The sequence below is a fragment of the Carcharodon carcharias genome, chromosome 22 (assembly GCF_017639515.1).
Source record: "Carcharodon carcharias isolate sCarCar2 chromosome 22, sCarCar2.pri, whole genome shotgun sequence".
Classification (NCBI taxonomy): Eukaryota; Metazoa; Chordata; class Chondrichthyes; order Lamniformes; family Lamnidae; genus Carcharodon; species Carcharodon carcharias.
The window spans coordinates 17,988,099-18,005,167 of record NC_054488.1 but is presented as its reverse complement, the minus strand read 5'-3'; the positions used below and the strand labels follow the sequence as shown (position 1 = coordinate 18,005,167).

Genomic DNA, 17,069 nt, shown 5'->3' with positions numbered 1-17,069 from the left:
CGGGTGATATTAGTGAGATGGACAATAAATGCTGGCCTAACCAGTGATGCCCACATCCCATGAATGAATAACAAAAAATACAGGTTGGGACTGTTTTTGGGTCCACAACCTGCCCAGGGGACAAAGAATCACTCATTGTGATTTTCAAGAAGGTGCCCCCTTAATTGGCCTGCAGATGGATTTATTGCCCAATTAAGGACAGTGGGCGGACTCTCAAAGCTGCGGGGCCAATCAGAGGCCTTCCAGTTTGAAAGGAGCAACAGGATCCCATGGTAGGTAAGTAAAGGGGAGGGCGCATAGTAGAGGTGTCCTCTCTTCAACTTCTTGAAATCTAAATTAAAAGATGGCTTTTGTAGCCAGGCCATTGCTGTGGCTCCATAGGGCAGCCTGTGGCTGCTCATGCACGCAGGCACAGTCAGGAGGACCTCTTGGCCTGCCTGGAATGCTGACGCTACCCACCTGACCTTGGCCTGCTGCTCGGCACGCACCTCCTGGCACCTAATCTGATCCCCACCACCTGCAGGAATATAGATGCCAACTGGAAAATCTCAGTCGGCCTCCTTTAATTGACCTCAATTGGCTCTTAATGAGCCATGTTGGCTGCCTGCTGCATCTGCAAAAATGGCCTGGAGGCGGAATGGAGCCAGGGAACCAATGCTGGCTGGCCAGGCTATTTTTAGCTCATGCCTGCCTTCAATCCCAGCCCAAGTGAGGGCTGAAAATCCAGCCCAATGTTTCAGTCGACAGCCTTTCATCAATTTTGAAGCATCAACTCTGATCCTCTTTCCCCAGACGTTGCCTGACCTTCTGGATGCTTCCAGCATTTTCTCTTTGTATTTCAGATTACAATGTAGCATAGGGTTCCCAGCCCTCCAGTGTTGGGCTGGAGACTTCCAGAATTGAAGATCAATCTTCAGGACACTGCTGTGTGCAATCCTGGACAAAAATCATAGGGACATTAAAAAATAAAGTTTTTTTGTCATTTAAAAATATTTTTCTTTATATATATAAATATTGAAAATTGGTGGAAAAGGCTGTTTGGCTGACAGTCAAGTGGTATTCAGTGAGGTAATGAGTCTTTCTGCTTTCCAATTGGTGTAGGAAGGCTGGATGTGTTGGCTGATAAATGGCTGGAGCGTGGGGGCAAGTCATGTGATGAAACCTCCAGAAATACATTTAATCACAGTTGGCAACCCTAGTGTAGCAGGGTCATTTGAGACTGCAGGGGCTGGTCACCCCGAGCCCAGGTTAGGGTCCCATGTTCAGAGTTACGAGCCGTGACCAACAGCAGAACCAGCAACTTTTCAGTGGTGGCCGCAGAAGAGCTAGAGCCTTGAGGGTCATCAGCTGCTGACAGGCTGTTGTGTCTTCTGGTTCCCATGAGTTACAAATAATCACACCTTAGATTCAAAACACTGGAGCTTCATTGAATGCGTTTCTTGTAGCTCTCCTTGTAGACTGGTAGACTGACACATTGTTACTCAGCACATTACAGCTGTGCAGCAAAACGCGGCACCCCGGCATATATATTCACATAACAATTAATCCCTAGCTCTTTATGAACAAGATAACAATATAGCACAGGTGAGGATGGTTTGGATCATACTTGTGTCTCCACCTCTTGTATTCCTTTTCCTAGTCATATTGCTCAAATGGGAGGCACTTGCGAGCAACTGAAGAGGAAAGGGCAGGACTGCGAGGCATTAAGAAATGAGCGGAGAACCTGCTCTTGGGCAGATCACTGCTACATTTCAGATTTTCAGCAATGGCAGTGTTTTGCTAATGGCTCTGATCCAAGTTAGCTTTAACAACTGAGTCACTGGAGGAAGCTTAAAATCATATTTTTTATATTAACTTACACTAAAAACTATTGTTCAAATATAATGCATTGTGGTCACATTACAGTGCATGCTTTAAGTCATTACTGACTGACAACATCTCTATTCTGGGATCCCAGCAGACTGATTTTGGGAGGACTGATCAGACTGGTTCCTCTGCAAGGGCTGCTCCTCAGTGCGCATGTGCCTCATCCCCGCGGGCGGTTACTAGGGACGCGCCTCTGTTACCAGGGCCACGGCAGGCCTCCGGCAGGGCTCGGCTTCCATCTCCGGCCGAACAATCGGCTCCGGCCCGAGGCCGAGGGTCCGGCGATCCATTCAGGGAAGCGGCGGTTCCGACACCTGCTTCAGGCTGTTGTCATGGCGAAGAGTCAGGTCGGAGAAGAGTCGGCCGTAGGGTAAGAGAACTGGAGTTCGGTCAGTCTCTGGGGCCTGAAGCCCTGTATGTCCGGCATCCTGTCATTTGGCCAGGGTCCTATATTGTGTGCAGTGTCCTATATTATGGCCAATGCCCTATATTGTGACCAGTGTCCTGTATCCTGGCTGGTCCCCTGTATTATGGCTAATGTCTTGTGCCCTGTAATATGGCCAGTGTCCTGTATTATGGCCAGCACCCTATATTATAGTCAGTGCCCAATATTGTATCCAGTGTCCTGTATTATGTCCAATGTCCTGTTCCCTGTATTATGGCCAGTGCCCTGTATTATGACCGGTGCCATATATTATGGCCAGTGCCCTATATTGTGTCCAGTACCCTGATTCATGGCACTGCATTGTGCCCATTCACCACAGTAAACAGAAGCCGCTTGTCAAATGAAGCTTTAAAGCGAGACTCAGTTTAATGACATGTGGTTGTAGCATCATTAACATTTGGCTTTTACAGCAGGACCATGAACCAATCCATGACCAGTTTCTACAAGCATTGTTTTCAGGCTACAAAAGAGGTGCATGTTTTGTACTTTGGTCTACACAGAATCAGTTGCTCTTAGTTTCTTAGTTAAAAGAAAAAAATTGCATTTATATTGCATCTTACATGGCCTCCGGATGTTCAAAAATGCTTTGCTACCAGTGAAGTACCTTTGAAATGTAGTCTTTATTACAATGTAGGAAGTGTGGCAGCCTATTTTCCCCACAGCAAGCTCCCAAAAACACAAATGTGATAGTCATCTGATAATCTGTTTTTAGTAAAGAAGTTTAAAGTAAAAAAGTTTGAACGATATATATTTTCCATGGTGTCGGGAGAACTGTGCTGCTTTTCTTTGAATTGAGCTGTGCGATCCACTTGAGAAGGCAGATAGGACCCCGGTTTAATGACTCATCCAAAAGATGGCACCTCTGATAGTGCAGCACTGCCTGAGTACCACACTGGATTGTCAGCCTGGGTTATGTGTTCAAGTTTCTAGTGTGAGACTCAAACCCACAACCTTCTGACTAAGAGGTGAGAGGGCTACCAGTCAAGCAACACTAACGCCTATACAAGTTGGCAAAGGGAATGGAAATGATAATTCTGAAATATTACTTTAAATGCTAAGAGTAGGACAATGGGTCTCAAATTCAAGCTGGCAAAATATCAATTTAGGACAATCAAGGTATAGCAAAATATCTTTGTTCTTGCAGTTTGTCAGTCATGAGTTTTTGAGTTTTTATTTATTAATTTTTTTATTTATTAATAGATTTTGAACATTTCTGCACTGTTTTTATTATTTATTTAATTTATAGACAGATTTTCTACATCTAATTTTCCTTCAAAAATATGGTTCACATCACTCTGGTGTTGTTGCTTGGTGCATAGCCACCAACAGTTGTATTAATCCATGTAAACTGTTGCAGCCAACGTCAGCTGTTCTGTTTGAAGCTTATTGATACCCGTTATTCGTTACATGTCTTGGTCCAGTAACAAAATATCTACTTTGAGCCATCAGAGAAGCTGCAAACACTCTACAAATAGTAACAGGTTTTTCATATTGAACGATGGATGGCCATAACAAAAACAGAATTACCTGGAAAAACTCAGCAGGTCAGGCAGCATTGGCGGAGAATAAAAAAGTTGATGTTTCGAGTCCTCATGACCCTTCAACAGAACTGGGTGAAATTAGGAGAGGGGTGAAATATAAGCTGGTTTAAGGTGGGGGTGGGGGTGGGGGGAGAGAAGTAGGGGGGGTATGGTTGCAGGGACAGGCAAGCAGTGATAGGAGCAGATAACCAAAAGATGCCACAGACAAAAGAACAAAGAGGTGTTGAAGGTGGTGATATTATCTAAACGAATGTGCTAATTAAGAATGGATAGCAGGACACACAAGGTACAGCTCTAGTGGGGATGGGGTGGAATAAGACTAACCGGGCATAAAAGGTATAGATTTAAAAATAATGGAAATAGGTGGGAAAAGAAAAATCTATATAAATTATTGGAAAAATCAAAAGGGAGGGGGAAGAAACGGAAGGGGGGTGGGGGTGGAGGAGGAAGTTCAAGATCTAAAGTTGTTGAATTCAATATTCAGTCCGGAAGGCTGTAAAGTGCCTAGTCGGAAGATGAAGTGCTGTTCCTCCAGTTTGCGTTGGGCTTCGCTGGAACAATACAGCAAGCCAAGGACAGACATGTGGGCAAGAGAGCAGGGTGGAGTGTTAAAATGACAAGCGACAGGGAGGTTTGGGTCTTTCTTGCAGACATGGCCATGATTAATGCTTGCACTATCTGTCATCTAAGCAGATGAACAAACATGATACATTTCATGAGCTAATTTATGCAATTCACAAATCAGGTTTGTTTTAAATTTACTATCATTGATATATTTCCTGACTATAAAGTATTACCAGAAAGATCTAACAAAATGAATGAATGTTTGTACATCTCACGTGTGTGTATTCCTGATTTTGTTTTTTAAATTAATTTATTGAGTCCAGAACTCAGGGCCATGTATATGTGCCCACTCCCCAGTATTGTACCCAGACGTGTTCTGCCTGGGAACCTGTATTGTGCCCAGGACATGGGGCCCTGTATTGTGCTTTGGTTCAGGGGACTGGTGCCTTGCATTGTGTCCGGCGCCCCTTTATTGTGCCAGGCACCAGGACTTCTTGTTATTTCACAACACATGTATATCTGTTTTTGTTTATTTTAACTGATGTTGCACAGTTTGGAGTTTCCCAATGGCATTGTGTGTAAATGCATTACCTGATATGTACTTGAGCGATACAGACCAAGGACGTCCTGTTATGACACAGCAGTTGGTAAAGGCTGAATTATTTAAAATCACAGAAAAAAACTTTAAACAACTGTCATAACCTTATTTTCAATTGGTATGTTTGAGATGCAGCTCTGAATTCAGAAATGAAACCAACAAGCCTCCAGATGTTTTTATATAAATTAAATTAAACATTTATTAATTTAACAAGGAATTAAACATATACACATGTCTACAAATTACTACCATAATAACTTTTGAACAAATCCCCAAATTAATCACTCCAAGGTAAATCTTCACCTGGGCAACAATAACCCATAGACTTAAACAGACCCAGACAAAGCACATTTTATCTTACAAATTCAAAATGAGGTTCCTTTCAATTTGGTTCCTTTGCACAGTTGTAGGCTTACAGGCAGCATGCCTCTGACTTACACACAAAAAACTCTTTTCTGTATATGCCTATCCTTTCCTTTGAATGTAAATTTTCATTGTATCACCAGGCCCTTTGAACTCCACCTTTTCTAACAGTAAAACCCCTTGGTGCTTGGTGTCTCCTAGGTTCCCTAGGTTCACACCCAGTCTTTGAATGGTTTATTCAACAAAATGTAAATGTACCCCCTACCTTACTGTTTAATATCTCAAAACTACTATATACAAAAGCACCCAGACTAGCTGGCTTTAATCCAGTTAAGACACACACATTCACACCCACAGACACAGACCCTACTACAAGTCCAATTTTAAATAATTTCCAATAACATTATATACATTAATATCTTCATGACAATCTGAAGTTTGACCCCCATCCTCTCTACTAGCACCCTACTCCCCACCTAAGCTCAGCTCAACCCAACCCCAGTATTTGCTGTGTTAGTGATTTCAACCAAGTAGCAGTTGGGGTGCCTTAAGTGTCAGGAAGATATAATAATTCTCGTACTGTTATTGGAACTTATTGTAAAATAATGGTGTGCATGCATCCACCCGCCCTCCCTCACTGGATTAAAGGCAGTTGGTCTGAAGGCTTTGATGTAAATATGGAGGAAGTTTAGAAACATAAGTGTCAAGGGAACATTTGCATTTTTAAATAAACCAGACTAGATTGTTTTCAAAGGAGGGTTGAAGTGTGTCACCAAGCCAGGTCAAGTTTAGAAACAGTGTGTTTATTTTTCCCAAAGATTACTTATATAACTTAGTGCTATGAGAGGTTTTTATTATCAGAAAGATAAAGTTCAAAGACATAGTGAAACAATGGGAATTTGCATTCAGAGGGGAAAATATTTATAAAGGAACCAAGATTGTGTGTAAGGGAAGGCATTGTAAGATCAAACAAGTGTGAAAAGCCTTCAGCATCTTTGCCTTAAGCTGCTGTCTTCAAAGAACTGAAGTTAAGAAAACTCATAACAAAAACAGAATTACCTGGAAAAACTCAGCAAGTCTGGCAGCATCGGCGGAGAAGAAAAAAGTTGACATTTCGAGTCCTCATGGCCCTTCAGCAGAACTGAAGTTTCTGCTGAAGGGTCATGAGGACTCGAAACGTCAACTTTTTTCTTCTCCGCCGATGCTGCCAGACTTGCTGAGTTTTTCCAGGTAATTCTGTTTTTGTTTCGGATTTCCAGCATCCGCAGTTTTTTGTTTTTATTATTAAGAAAACTCATGTTGAATTTGATTGGTTCAGGGTATCATGTTTCTTTGCCTGGGTCTTTTAAAATCTATGTGTCTTACTGTTGCCTTAATGAAAGTGTAACTGGGAGTTAGATTGATTAGTGGATTTAGAAGTTATCATAGTAATTTGTAGATCTATATATGTGCTTAGAAGTCATTTTTCTTGTCAATAAATTTTTAAACTAGTTTTTAAAAAATGATAAGACTTGGTGGTCTTATTACTACTGAATTCAAGGCGTGCATCTTGAAATTTATGCAAATTGCAGAACAAGTAGTGGCAGTTGTTTCAAGTTTCCCTTTTGGATTTGAACAACTCAGCATTTGCCATCGACTGTGTCATAACACAATTCATCTTCTTATTGCTGAGATGGAATGGGGAGAAAATCGGTTAGGAAACTCATTACTGAAGGTTATCCACTGAAAATTGCAGGAAAGTATATGACTATGTGTAATGTGACAGGATTAATTAATGACCTCAGTGTAAAGGCAACCCTAGGTAGCAGCGATCACAAAATGATCGAATTTTACATCCAATTTGAAAGGAAGAAGAGTGGGTCTAAGACTAGTATCATAAACTTAAACAAGGGCAATTTTGTAGGCATGAATGCTGAGCTAGCTGAAGTGAACTGAGATACTAAGCTAGGGGATCAATAGAGAAGCAGTGGCAGACATTTAGGGAGATATTTCAGATGATTCAGAATTAGTATATTCCTATTATAAAGAAAAATTCTAAAGGGAGGACTCACCTTCCATGGTTAACTAAAGAAGTTAAGGAAAGCATCAAACTTCAGGAAAAAGTATATAATTCTGCAAAGATGAGTGGCAGATCAGATGATTGGTCAATATAAAGAACAGAGAATGACCAAAAGGTTAATCAGGAGAAAGAAATTAGAGTATGAGAGGATTGTAAAAATGGATAGCAAGAGTTTATTCAGTTATTTAAACAGGAAAAGAGTAGGCAAAGTGAGTGTTGGTCCTCTAGAGAGTTAGAATGGGGAGTTAAGAATAGATAATAAGGAAATGGCAGATGAAATGAACAAATATTTTGCATCTGTCTTCACTACAGAGGATACAAAAATATTCCAGTAATAGCTGTAAATTGCAAGGTAGAGGGGAAAGAGGAGCTTGGTGAAATTACAATCATACGAACATACAAATTAGGAGCAGGAGTAGGCCACTAAGCTCCTTGAGCATGCTCTACCATTCAATAAGATCATGGCTGATCAGAATGTAACCTCAACCCCACATTCCTGCCTATCCCCAACAATCTTTCACCCCCTTGTTAATCAAGAATCTATCTAGCTTTGCCTTAAAAATATTCAAAGACTCTGCTTCCAACGCCTTTTGAGAAAGAGAGTTCCAAAGACTCACAACCTTCAGAGAAAAGAATTCTCCTCATCTGTCTTAAATGAGCGACCCCTTATTTTTAAAGTGACCCCTAGTTCTGGATTCTCCCATGAGGAAAGTTCCTCTCTGCATCCACCCTGTTAAGACCCCTCAGGATCTTAAAGGTTTCAATTAAGTCGTCCCTTACTCTAAATTCCAGTGGATACAAGCCTAACCTGTCCAGCCTTTCCTCATAAGATAACATAAGAAGGTATTAGACTAGTAAACCTTCTCTGAACCGCTTCTAACTCATTTACATCTTTCTTTAAATAAGGAAACCAGTACTGTACACAATACTCCAGATGTGGTCTCACCAATGCACTGTACAACCAAAGCAACCTCCCTGCTTTTATAATCAATTCCCCTCACAATAAATGATAACATTCTATTAGCTTTCCTAATTACCTGCTGTACACGCATACTAACCTTTTGTGATTCATACACCCAGATCCCTCTGAATCTCGGAGCTCTGCAATCTCTGCCCACTTAGATAATAAGCTTCTTTTTTATTCTTCATCCCAAAATGAATGATTTCACATTTGCCCGCATTATACTCCATTTGCCAGATCTTTGCCCACTAACTTAACCTATCTATGTCATTTTGTAGCCTCCTTGCATCCTCTTCACAATTTACTTTCCTACCTAACTTTGTGTCATCAGCAAATTTAGCCACCATTCCTTCACTCCCTTCATCCAAGTCATTTATATAAATTGTAAAATGTTGAGGCCCCAGCACTGATCCATGTGGCACACTACCTGTCACATCTTGCCAACCAGAAAAAGATCCATTTATGCCAGCTCTCTGCTTCCTGTTAGCTAGTCAATCTTCTATCCATGCCAATATGTTACCCCCAACACCGTGAGCTTTTATTCATTGCAATAACCTTTGAGATACCAAATGCCTTCTGGAAATCTAAGTACGGTACATTCACCGGTTCCCCTTTATCCACAGCACATGTGACCCCTTCAAAGAACTCCAATAAATTGGTTAAATGTAATTTCCCTTTTACAGAACCATATTAACTCTGCCTGATTGCCTGGAATTTTTCTAAATGTCCTGCTATAACACTTTTAATAATAGCTTCTAACATTTTGCCTGTGACAGATGTTAGGCTAACTAGCCTATATTTTCCTGTTTTCTGTCTCCCTCCCATTTTGAATAAAGGAGTTATATTTCCAATCTAATGGAACCTTTCCCGAATCTAGGTAATTTTGGAAAATTAAAACCAGTGAATCAACTATCTCACTTGTGTCACGACTCACTGGGGATAGTGTACTGTCATATCAAGCCCCACTGTTCCCCAAGCCGCGACAAATGTGAAAAGTTTGATCAAACAACCAGATTGCCCCAATTCTACCTAACTGTATAATTTAGATGAACAGAATACGAACACCAGGTTTGTAAACTTAATAAGTAAATAACTGTTTATTGAACAAACTATCTTTAACCAGTGGCAAAAGAAAGAAATATGAACTGCTAATTTCTAACTCTATAACCTAAACTCTACCCTTCCTTAAATCCCTATGCAAACACATACAAGACACTTAAGACAGACAAAAACATGGATTTTAAGGGTGGGATAAAGCAGTTCAATAGCACCAATTCTGGAGTGTAGGATTCGATGGGTTGATTTTGATCAATGTCTTCCAAATTCCTTTCAGTTCTTGTTGATAACACAAGGTGGTCTTCCAGCACTTTTACTATTTAGTTCTCTGGTTGAGCACTTGCCTTTCAATGCCTCTACCAGTGATTTCCCCCTTTGCTTTTTGACAGTGGTTTTCAGAGAGAGAGCAGGTTATAGAGATGTGAGAAGGAAAAACCAGCCAACTATCATTGTGGAATTACTGGAATATTCCACATACAGGAGCAAGAGGTTTTAGGTCTTTTTCCTTTCAGGCTAGGAGCTATTCTGCTGCACTGCCCTCACGCAAAACCTGGTCATCTGGTCAGGAGCCAATTAAAATGTTGTTGCTAGGCAGCTTCCTTCATTCAGGACTCCTTTCTGGCACCATCCTGCCTTTCATGGCGCACTCTGTTTCAGGACTGCAACATTGTATATATCTCTCATCCTGTTTCAGTGGACATGTCTTTCAAACTGCAGCTATTGTAATTTTAATCCACAATCCCTTCAGAAAATAAAAAGATATACTCTTTACGACAGTCCAACAGAAATAAAATACACTAGCCACTTCCTTCAAGTTAGGGCGAAGTCCATCCAGACCTAGGAGATTTGTCAGCCTGCAGCCCCAACAATTTGCTAAATACCACCTCCCTTGTGATTCTAATTTTCCTGAGTTCCCCCCTCCCTTCCATTTCCTGATTTGTAGCCATTTCCGGGATGTTATTTGTGTCCTCTATAATGAAGACCAAAGCAAAATACCTATTTAATTCACCCACCATCTCCCTACTTTGCATTATCAATTCCCAATGGCCTGTATAGGACAAATGCTCACTTTGTTAACAATTTTCTTATTTAAATATCAATAGAAACTCTTACTATCCATTTTTATATTGCTTGCTAGCTTTCTCTCATACTCTAATTTTTCCCTCCTTATTAATCTTTTTGTCACTCTTTGCTGTTCTTTATATTCTTTCCAATTTTCTGATCTGCCACCCGTCTTTAGGTATTTATATGCTTTCTTTAAGTTTGATACTATCTTTAATTTTTTTACTTAACCACAGATGGTGGGCCCTCCCCTTGGAATTTTTCTTTCTCATTGGAACTGATATATTCTCTGTATTCTGAAATATCCCTTTAAATGTCTGCCACTGAACTTCTATTGACATATTGCTTAACCTCTTTTACCAGTTCATGTTAGCTAGCTCTGCTTTCATGCCCTCATAATTGCCGTTATTTAAGTTTAAAATATTGTCTTGGATGCACTAATTTCTCCCTCAAAATGAATGTAAAATTCAATCATATTATGATCGCTGCTACCTAGGGGTGCCTTCACGAGAATGTTATCAATTAATCTTATCTTGTTGCTCAATACTGGGTCTAGTATAGCCTGCTCTCTGGTCGGCTCCAGAACGTGCTGTTCTAAGAAACTATCCCAAAAACATTCTATGAACTCCTCATCTACGCTATTTGCCCATCTGATTTTTCCCATCCCCATGGTTATTGTACCTTTCTGGCCAGCTCCCATTATCTCTTCTTTTATTCTCTGTCCCACTGTGTAGTTACAATTAAGAGGCCTGTACAACACACCCACAAGTGACTTCTTGCCTTCATCACTCCTCATCTCAACTCAAACTGCTTCTACATTCTGGTTTCCTGAATTTAGGTCATCCCTCTCTAACGTGCTAATACCGTCATTAATTAACAGAGCTATTGCTCCACCTTTTCCTAACTTCCTGTCCTTGCTAAATGTCACGTACCCTTCAATATTCAGGTCCCAATCTATGTCATTGTAGCCATGTCTCTGTAATGGGTATCAGATTGTACTTATTTATTTCTATTTGCATTATCAGTATGTCTGTTTTGTTACGAATGTTACGTACATTTAGATATAGAGCCTTTAGTGTTGTCCTTTTATATTTTTGTAGTGTGTAACCTTATCTGCTGATTTACTTTTAGAATTGTACTCTCTGTCCCTTCCCACCAGTCTGTTTATCATTTCCCACTTTAATACCTTTCTGTCTTGCTTTGTCTGTACTCTTTGGTTTATCACATCTTCCCAAATTTGATCCATTGCTCCTGCTATTCAGTTTAAAACCTTCTCTACTTCTCTAGTTAGGCGGCTTGCGAGTACACTAGCCCCAGCCCGGTTCAGGTGTAGCCCCGTCCCATGGTACAGACCCCACTTTCCACAATACTGGTGCCAGTGCCCCATAAACTGGTACCCACTTCTTCAACACCACAGTCTTTCAGCCACGCATTCATTCCTATAATCTTATTTGTCCTTATGCCAATTTGCATGTGGCTCAGGTAATAATCTAGAAATTATTACCTTTGAGGTTCTGCTTCTTAATTTGGTGCCCAGCTTGTCATACTGACTATACAGAGCCTTCTTCCTCATCCTGCTTATGTCATTGGTAGTCACATGGACCACAACCACTGGATCCTCCCCCTCCCACTATAAGTTCCTCCAGCCCTGAGCAGATGTCCCAAACCCTGGCACTAGGCAGGCAACAAAGCCATCTGGACTCTCGCTCTTTGCGACAGAGAACAGTGTCAATCCCCCATACTATTTTGTCTCCTATTACTGCTACATTCCTTTTTGCTCCCCCAACTTGGATGGCTTATTGTACCACGGTGCCATGGTCAGTTTGCTCATCTACCCTGCATCTCCCACTCTCATCCAAACAACCTAGAGGACCTCAAACCTGTTGGACAATTGCAGAGGCTCACACTCTGCGCTTCTGCCCTTTGGTCTCCTTACCTACCTCATCCGCAGTCACACCCTCCTATCCCTGGCCACTGGCCAAATCAGAAGACCCTATCCTAAGCGGTGTGACTGTCCCCTGTTATAAAGCACCCAGGTAATTTTCCCCTCCTTGATGTGTTGCAGAGTCTGCAGCTCAGCCTCCAAATCAAAGACTCTGAGCCGAAGTTCCTCAAGCTGCAAACACTGACTGCAGACATGTTTGCCCTGGATCACAATGTTATCCAGGAGCTCCCACATGCTGCAGCCTTGACACATCACCTGTCCTGCCATCCTTAATGTGTTTTAAATAATTGCTTAGTTATATTAATCACTCATTTAATATTGCTTTCTTATATATTTAATTAACTTTACCACCAAATTGTGTACTATTTTAAATCTTAGGGATAGAATATAACACTCAATTACCACTCACCAAACAGCTAGCGCCTTTCCCTGTGGTAGAGCAAGAACCAATTTCTATGGGGTGAGAAAGATAGAAAGAGGAAACTAACAACTCCCTGTTTACCCTGTCTAAACTGCAAGAAAGAAAGAACTTAACCTGTTTACACAGTACTTTCCAGTTACTGCTAATTACAGACTGGATTAGATTTTAAGAGCAATATTTAAGAACAAAATTAACACTTAAAACTCTCTCTCACCAAGCTCCAAAGGCAGAATCTTCTGCCTGTCACGTGGGCTGGCTGGGAGTGGGCGCGGAGCTGATCGCCGCCCGTGATTGGCTGTGTGCTGCCATTTTATGTGGGCGGGCCAATTAAGGCTCGCCCGGCAGTGCTCAGTGCTATCTGTGCGGATGGAGGGAGGAGGGTGAATAGGGGCTTGCGCTCTTTCATGCACGTGCGCGAAAGAGCGCAGAAATCTCCTTGAGGCACAGAGCTGCCTCAGGAAGATTAAATTCAAATTGAAAGCTCAAAATAAAGAAAGATTAAAATTATTTAGACATGTCCCACATGAGCTGGGACATGTTTATGAGATGTGTAAAAAATATTTATTAATTTAATAAAACCTTCATGAAACCTCATCCCGCCCGCGGATGAGGTTTCATGAAAAATGTGAAGGCTGCTTGGGCTCTTCACCTGCCCGCCCACCTTAAGGTTGGACTGGCAGCATTGAGAATTAGTTTAATTGGTTTATTAATGGCCTTAACAGTTCGGCGGGCACACAGCTGCCTCCGGCACGGGCCTGTTGAACAGAAGATCTGAATGATGAGTGGTGACATAAGGATGCACGTCTGACATCACAGTGCGTCATTTTACGTGACGTGACAATTCTCCCCCAGGTCTTCACTCAGTTTGTCAGCTGCACTCACTGGGGAAGCAGTACTAAACAAACTGATGGAGCTGCGGGACTTCATCCTAGGGTCTTAAAAGAGGTGGCTAATGAGGTAGTGGGTGTGTTGCTGTTAAATTTCCCAATTCCTGGAAAGGTTCCATCAAACTGGAAAGTAGCAAATATAACTCCACTATTCAAGAAGGGAGGGAGGCAGAATACAGGAAATAATAGGCCAGTTAGCTTGACGTCTTTCATGGGGAAGGTATTAGAATCGATTATTAAGGAAGTTATAAAGTTGACAGAGGAGTTAGAGAGCTGTTTCTGTTGGATTTGTCTTTCTCAACTTTTCTCTTGTGTGGATCTCTTTTTTTCCTATAAAAGCAAAAGGATGCTGGAAACCTGAAACAAAAACAGAAAATGCTGGAAAAACTCAGCAAGGCTATGAAGAAAGGTCATAGGGACTCAAAATGCTAACGCTGTTCCTCCCTGCACAGTTGCTGCTAGATCTACTGAGTTTTTCCAGCATTTTCTGTTTTTTTTACCCTTATGTTCTCACCCCTCCCCCCATCTCTCTCATTCCCTCTTGTTTCCCGCTCTCTCTTTATTCCTTTCTGTTTTGTGAGTGAGATTGTGGCATCCAATACACTTGGTATGATTAAATATTGGACTTTGCTTCTGATCATAGGGAACACAATGTCCAATTACTGGAGTGACTGGGAATGAGGAGCTCCAGAGATTATCAACTGTAGATCTAGGAAATTTGTAACTCTATTTGTAACATTAAGAATAGTCACTTGGATTATGTAATGAAGGGCTACTGAGACTCTTAAGACTGTACCTTGGCAATTGTCTGTATTGTTCCAGGGCGCTTAATAACATCTTAGAACTCAAGAAACTTTTATTTGAGTCTTTAGTACAAAAAGCTTTTCAGAATCTGCTGGCTTGGATATAAGAGTGTTATGACTGTTAGAAGTTATAATGTTTTAAACTGTATCTTTTAATTTAAACGTAAAATGGAGTAGTGGAGAGGGACTTGTGACTCCCTACTAGGTCCGCCAGGCAATAAGCCTATGTGAACTGGTTGGCATTTGGGCAAAGCGCCCAGGGCAAGTCCTGTTGAAAATCAAATGCCAGTTTTTACACTTTGACACAAAGAAAGGAGAAGCTGGCTTTGCTGAGTGCAAACTTATTGACTTAGACCCTGGACAGAGAGAGAGATAGAGATTCCTAGAGAGACAGAGAGAGACAGGGAAACAACAGCTGCTATGAACAGCTGGGGAAAAAGGCTGTTCTGTGTTGGCCACCAGGCATGATGCTGTTGGAAGCTCATCCTCTGTTCAAAGAGATGGGATCTGCAGAGATTTAAGGACACTGGAAGATTCGCCCTGGAGTGGTCAGGAAAAGGAGTTGCTGGAGTAGGCCCTGTTGCTGGAAGTTGGTTCAGGGATTCGCAGAAGACTGAGGGAAACAACTTTTAAACTGCACTAGATGTTACGGCTCAGCAAAACGGGGAGAAGTGAGCCTGTTGGACGCTGGGAGTAACTTTGGACTGGTTCTATTCAAGACTTCAATTTTGTGGAGAGTGCATTGTAACGTATAAAGGCAATGGAGTTTTTGGTCATGTTAGGAAGTTAAGGAGTAGTATCTTTTCTGTTGTTTAGTGTATTAGTCACCTACTAATTAATGTTTAGTTGCTGTTGATTTTAGCCTGTTTGTTATAGTAAAAGGGTTAAAATGTGAAATTTTGTTGTGTGATCCTTTGAATCGGTCACTGCGAATTCAAATATCTTTTTAAAAATTATTGGTCTCTATGGGGATTGTAATAATTAAGACAACTGTGACTGTCTGATAAAGCCCCATTTTGCATTTGCTACATAAAGAGTCTATATCATATATGATTACAAATTCAGCATCCTCAGGAGAGAAGTTTGAATGATTAGGAGAAAGAGATAGAGAAACAGGATATATTTTGGTGGCAGATTATATTGTACTGTACTTTTTTATTTATATTTTGTTTTAAAGTTAAATTATCTATCCATTCCCTAGGTGTCAAACCAGAGTGAAGAGACTACATAGCACTCAGGTTGCAAGATCAACCTGTTCCAAAGCGAAGCCGTCTGCTACTGTTAAAGATATTACAGCAGATAAAGATACTTCAAAAGACCAGGTTAGTGTAAATGTAAAAATATTTGAACTTGTAATGGTTGCTTTTTTTAAATTTTAAGTTCCTGTGTAGTAAAAGGGAAAGTACAGCCTAAAACTCAAAAATGTTTTAAGTGGATTTTCCCTCTAATTGAAGAGAAAAACAAAAAAAAAGTAGACTTAACATCATTAACATAATCTTGAAATGTGTAGGTGAATGTTAACCTCACCATATTTATTTTATTTAATGATACTTCCAGTTCTGGCTATTTTCTGCTCGTTGATGTTGCTTCACTGTTGGATTTCATTAGCCTCAACGGCAGAACCTCGGGCAGTCTGAACTCACCACAATAATGTACATTACAATTGTTTTAACTCATATAACTTGTAAAATAATGATCAAGGATGTTAGTCTGTTCTGATGGGCATAAGGTTAAGTAGAGTAGCAAATTTAAAGAATCTGATTGTTAAGATTAACATTTTCATAATTCGCCTCTGAACTTTGAAACATAAACAAAGAATAAACTGGAGTTCAAGTTCTAAACATTGTTTGGCATCTGCTTATGCAGTCTGTTGGAAAATTATATTTAAAGGAATTTCTTGATTCATACTGGGTTTCTTTTTATTTGTGAGGTTTTATGAAAACAACTGCATCTTCAAATTTTCAATTTCCCATGAAAGAGAATGGGAAAAAACTTGCTGAGCAGTGCATGGAGGCTTTTAGTTTGTTCCTGCTTTTAAAGTGTTAATGGGTAGACTGTTACTTAGTTGGTCAAAAATGCTTGTGAACAACCATAGTAGACTAACCGATCACATAGTTGACAGAGTCCTCAGTAGATCTACTGCCTCCCGCTGCTGCCAGGAACATGGGACCAGTTAATGTGACAACTGCAGCAAAATTCATGTTGTGCAGACACTTTGTCAAAGTGTTTAACTGTTCCATTGTTCAATTAACTGCAAATCAGTTGATGAGATCATTCTTACCTGGGTTGATTTCATTTTTCCTCCGGTGGGAAAACTGCCACATCTTTCTTTGAAAGTTAACTAATGAAGTCTGAAACAAAAATAAAAATACCTGGAAAAACTCAGAAGTCTGGCAGCATCTGCGGAGAGGGACACAGTTATATTTCACCTATTTTCTATTTTTACTTAGTTCTATTGAAGAGTCATATGGACTCGAAACGTTAACTGTGTTCCTCTC

The 17,069-nt window shown here is 40.7% G+C and overlaps 1 protein-coding gene across 1 annotated transcript in view; it reads left to right on the top strand.

Annotated features, from left to right (window-relative positions):
* Positions 1 to 2,072: 2,072 nt before the first annotated feature.
* LOC121293760 (leucine-rich repeat-containing protein 49-like) overlaps positions 2,073 to 17,069 on the top strand; it is an 85,970-nt gene continuing 70,973 nt past the window's right edge. Inside the window, exons 1-2 of the mRNA XM_041217051.1 lie at positions 2,073 to 2,236; positions 15,773 to 15,893. Of these exons, the coding sequence (XP_041072985.1) occupies positions 2,199 to 2,236; positions 15,773 to 15,893 (159 nt within the window). The 5' untranslated portion in view covers positions 2,073 to 2,198. The remainder of the gene's footprint in view (positions 2,237 to 15,772; positions 15,894 to 17,069) is intronic.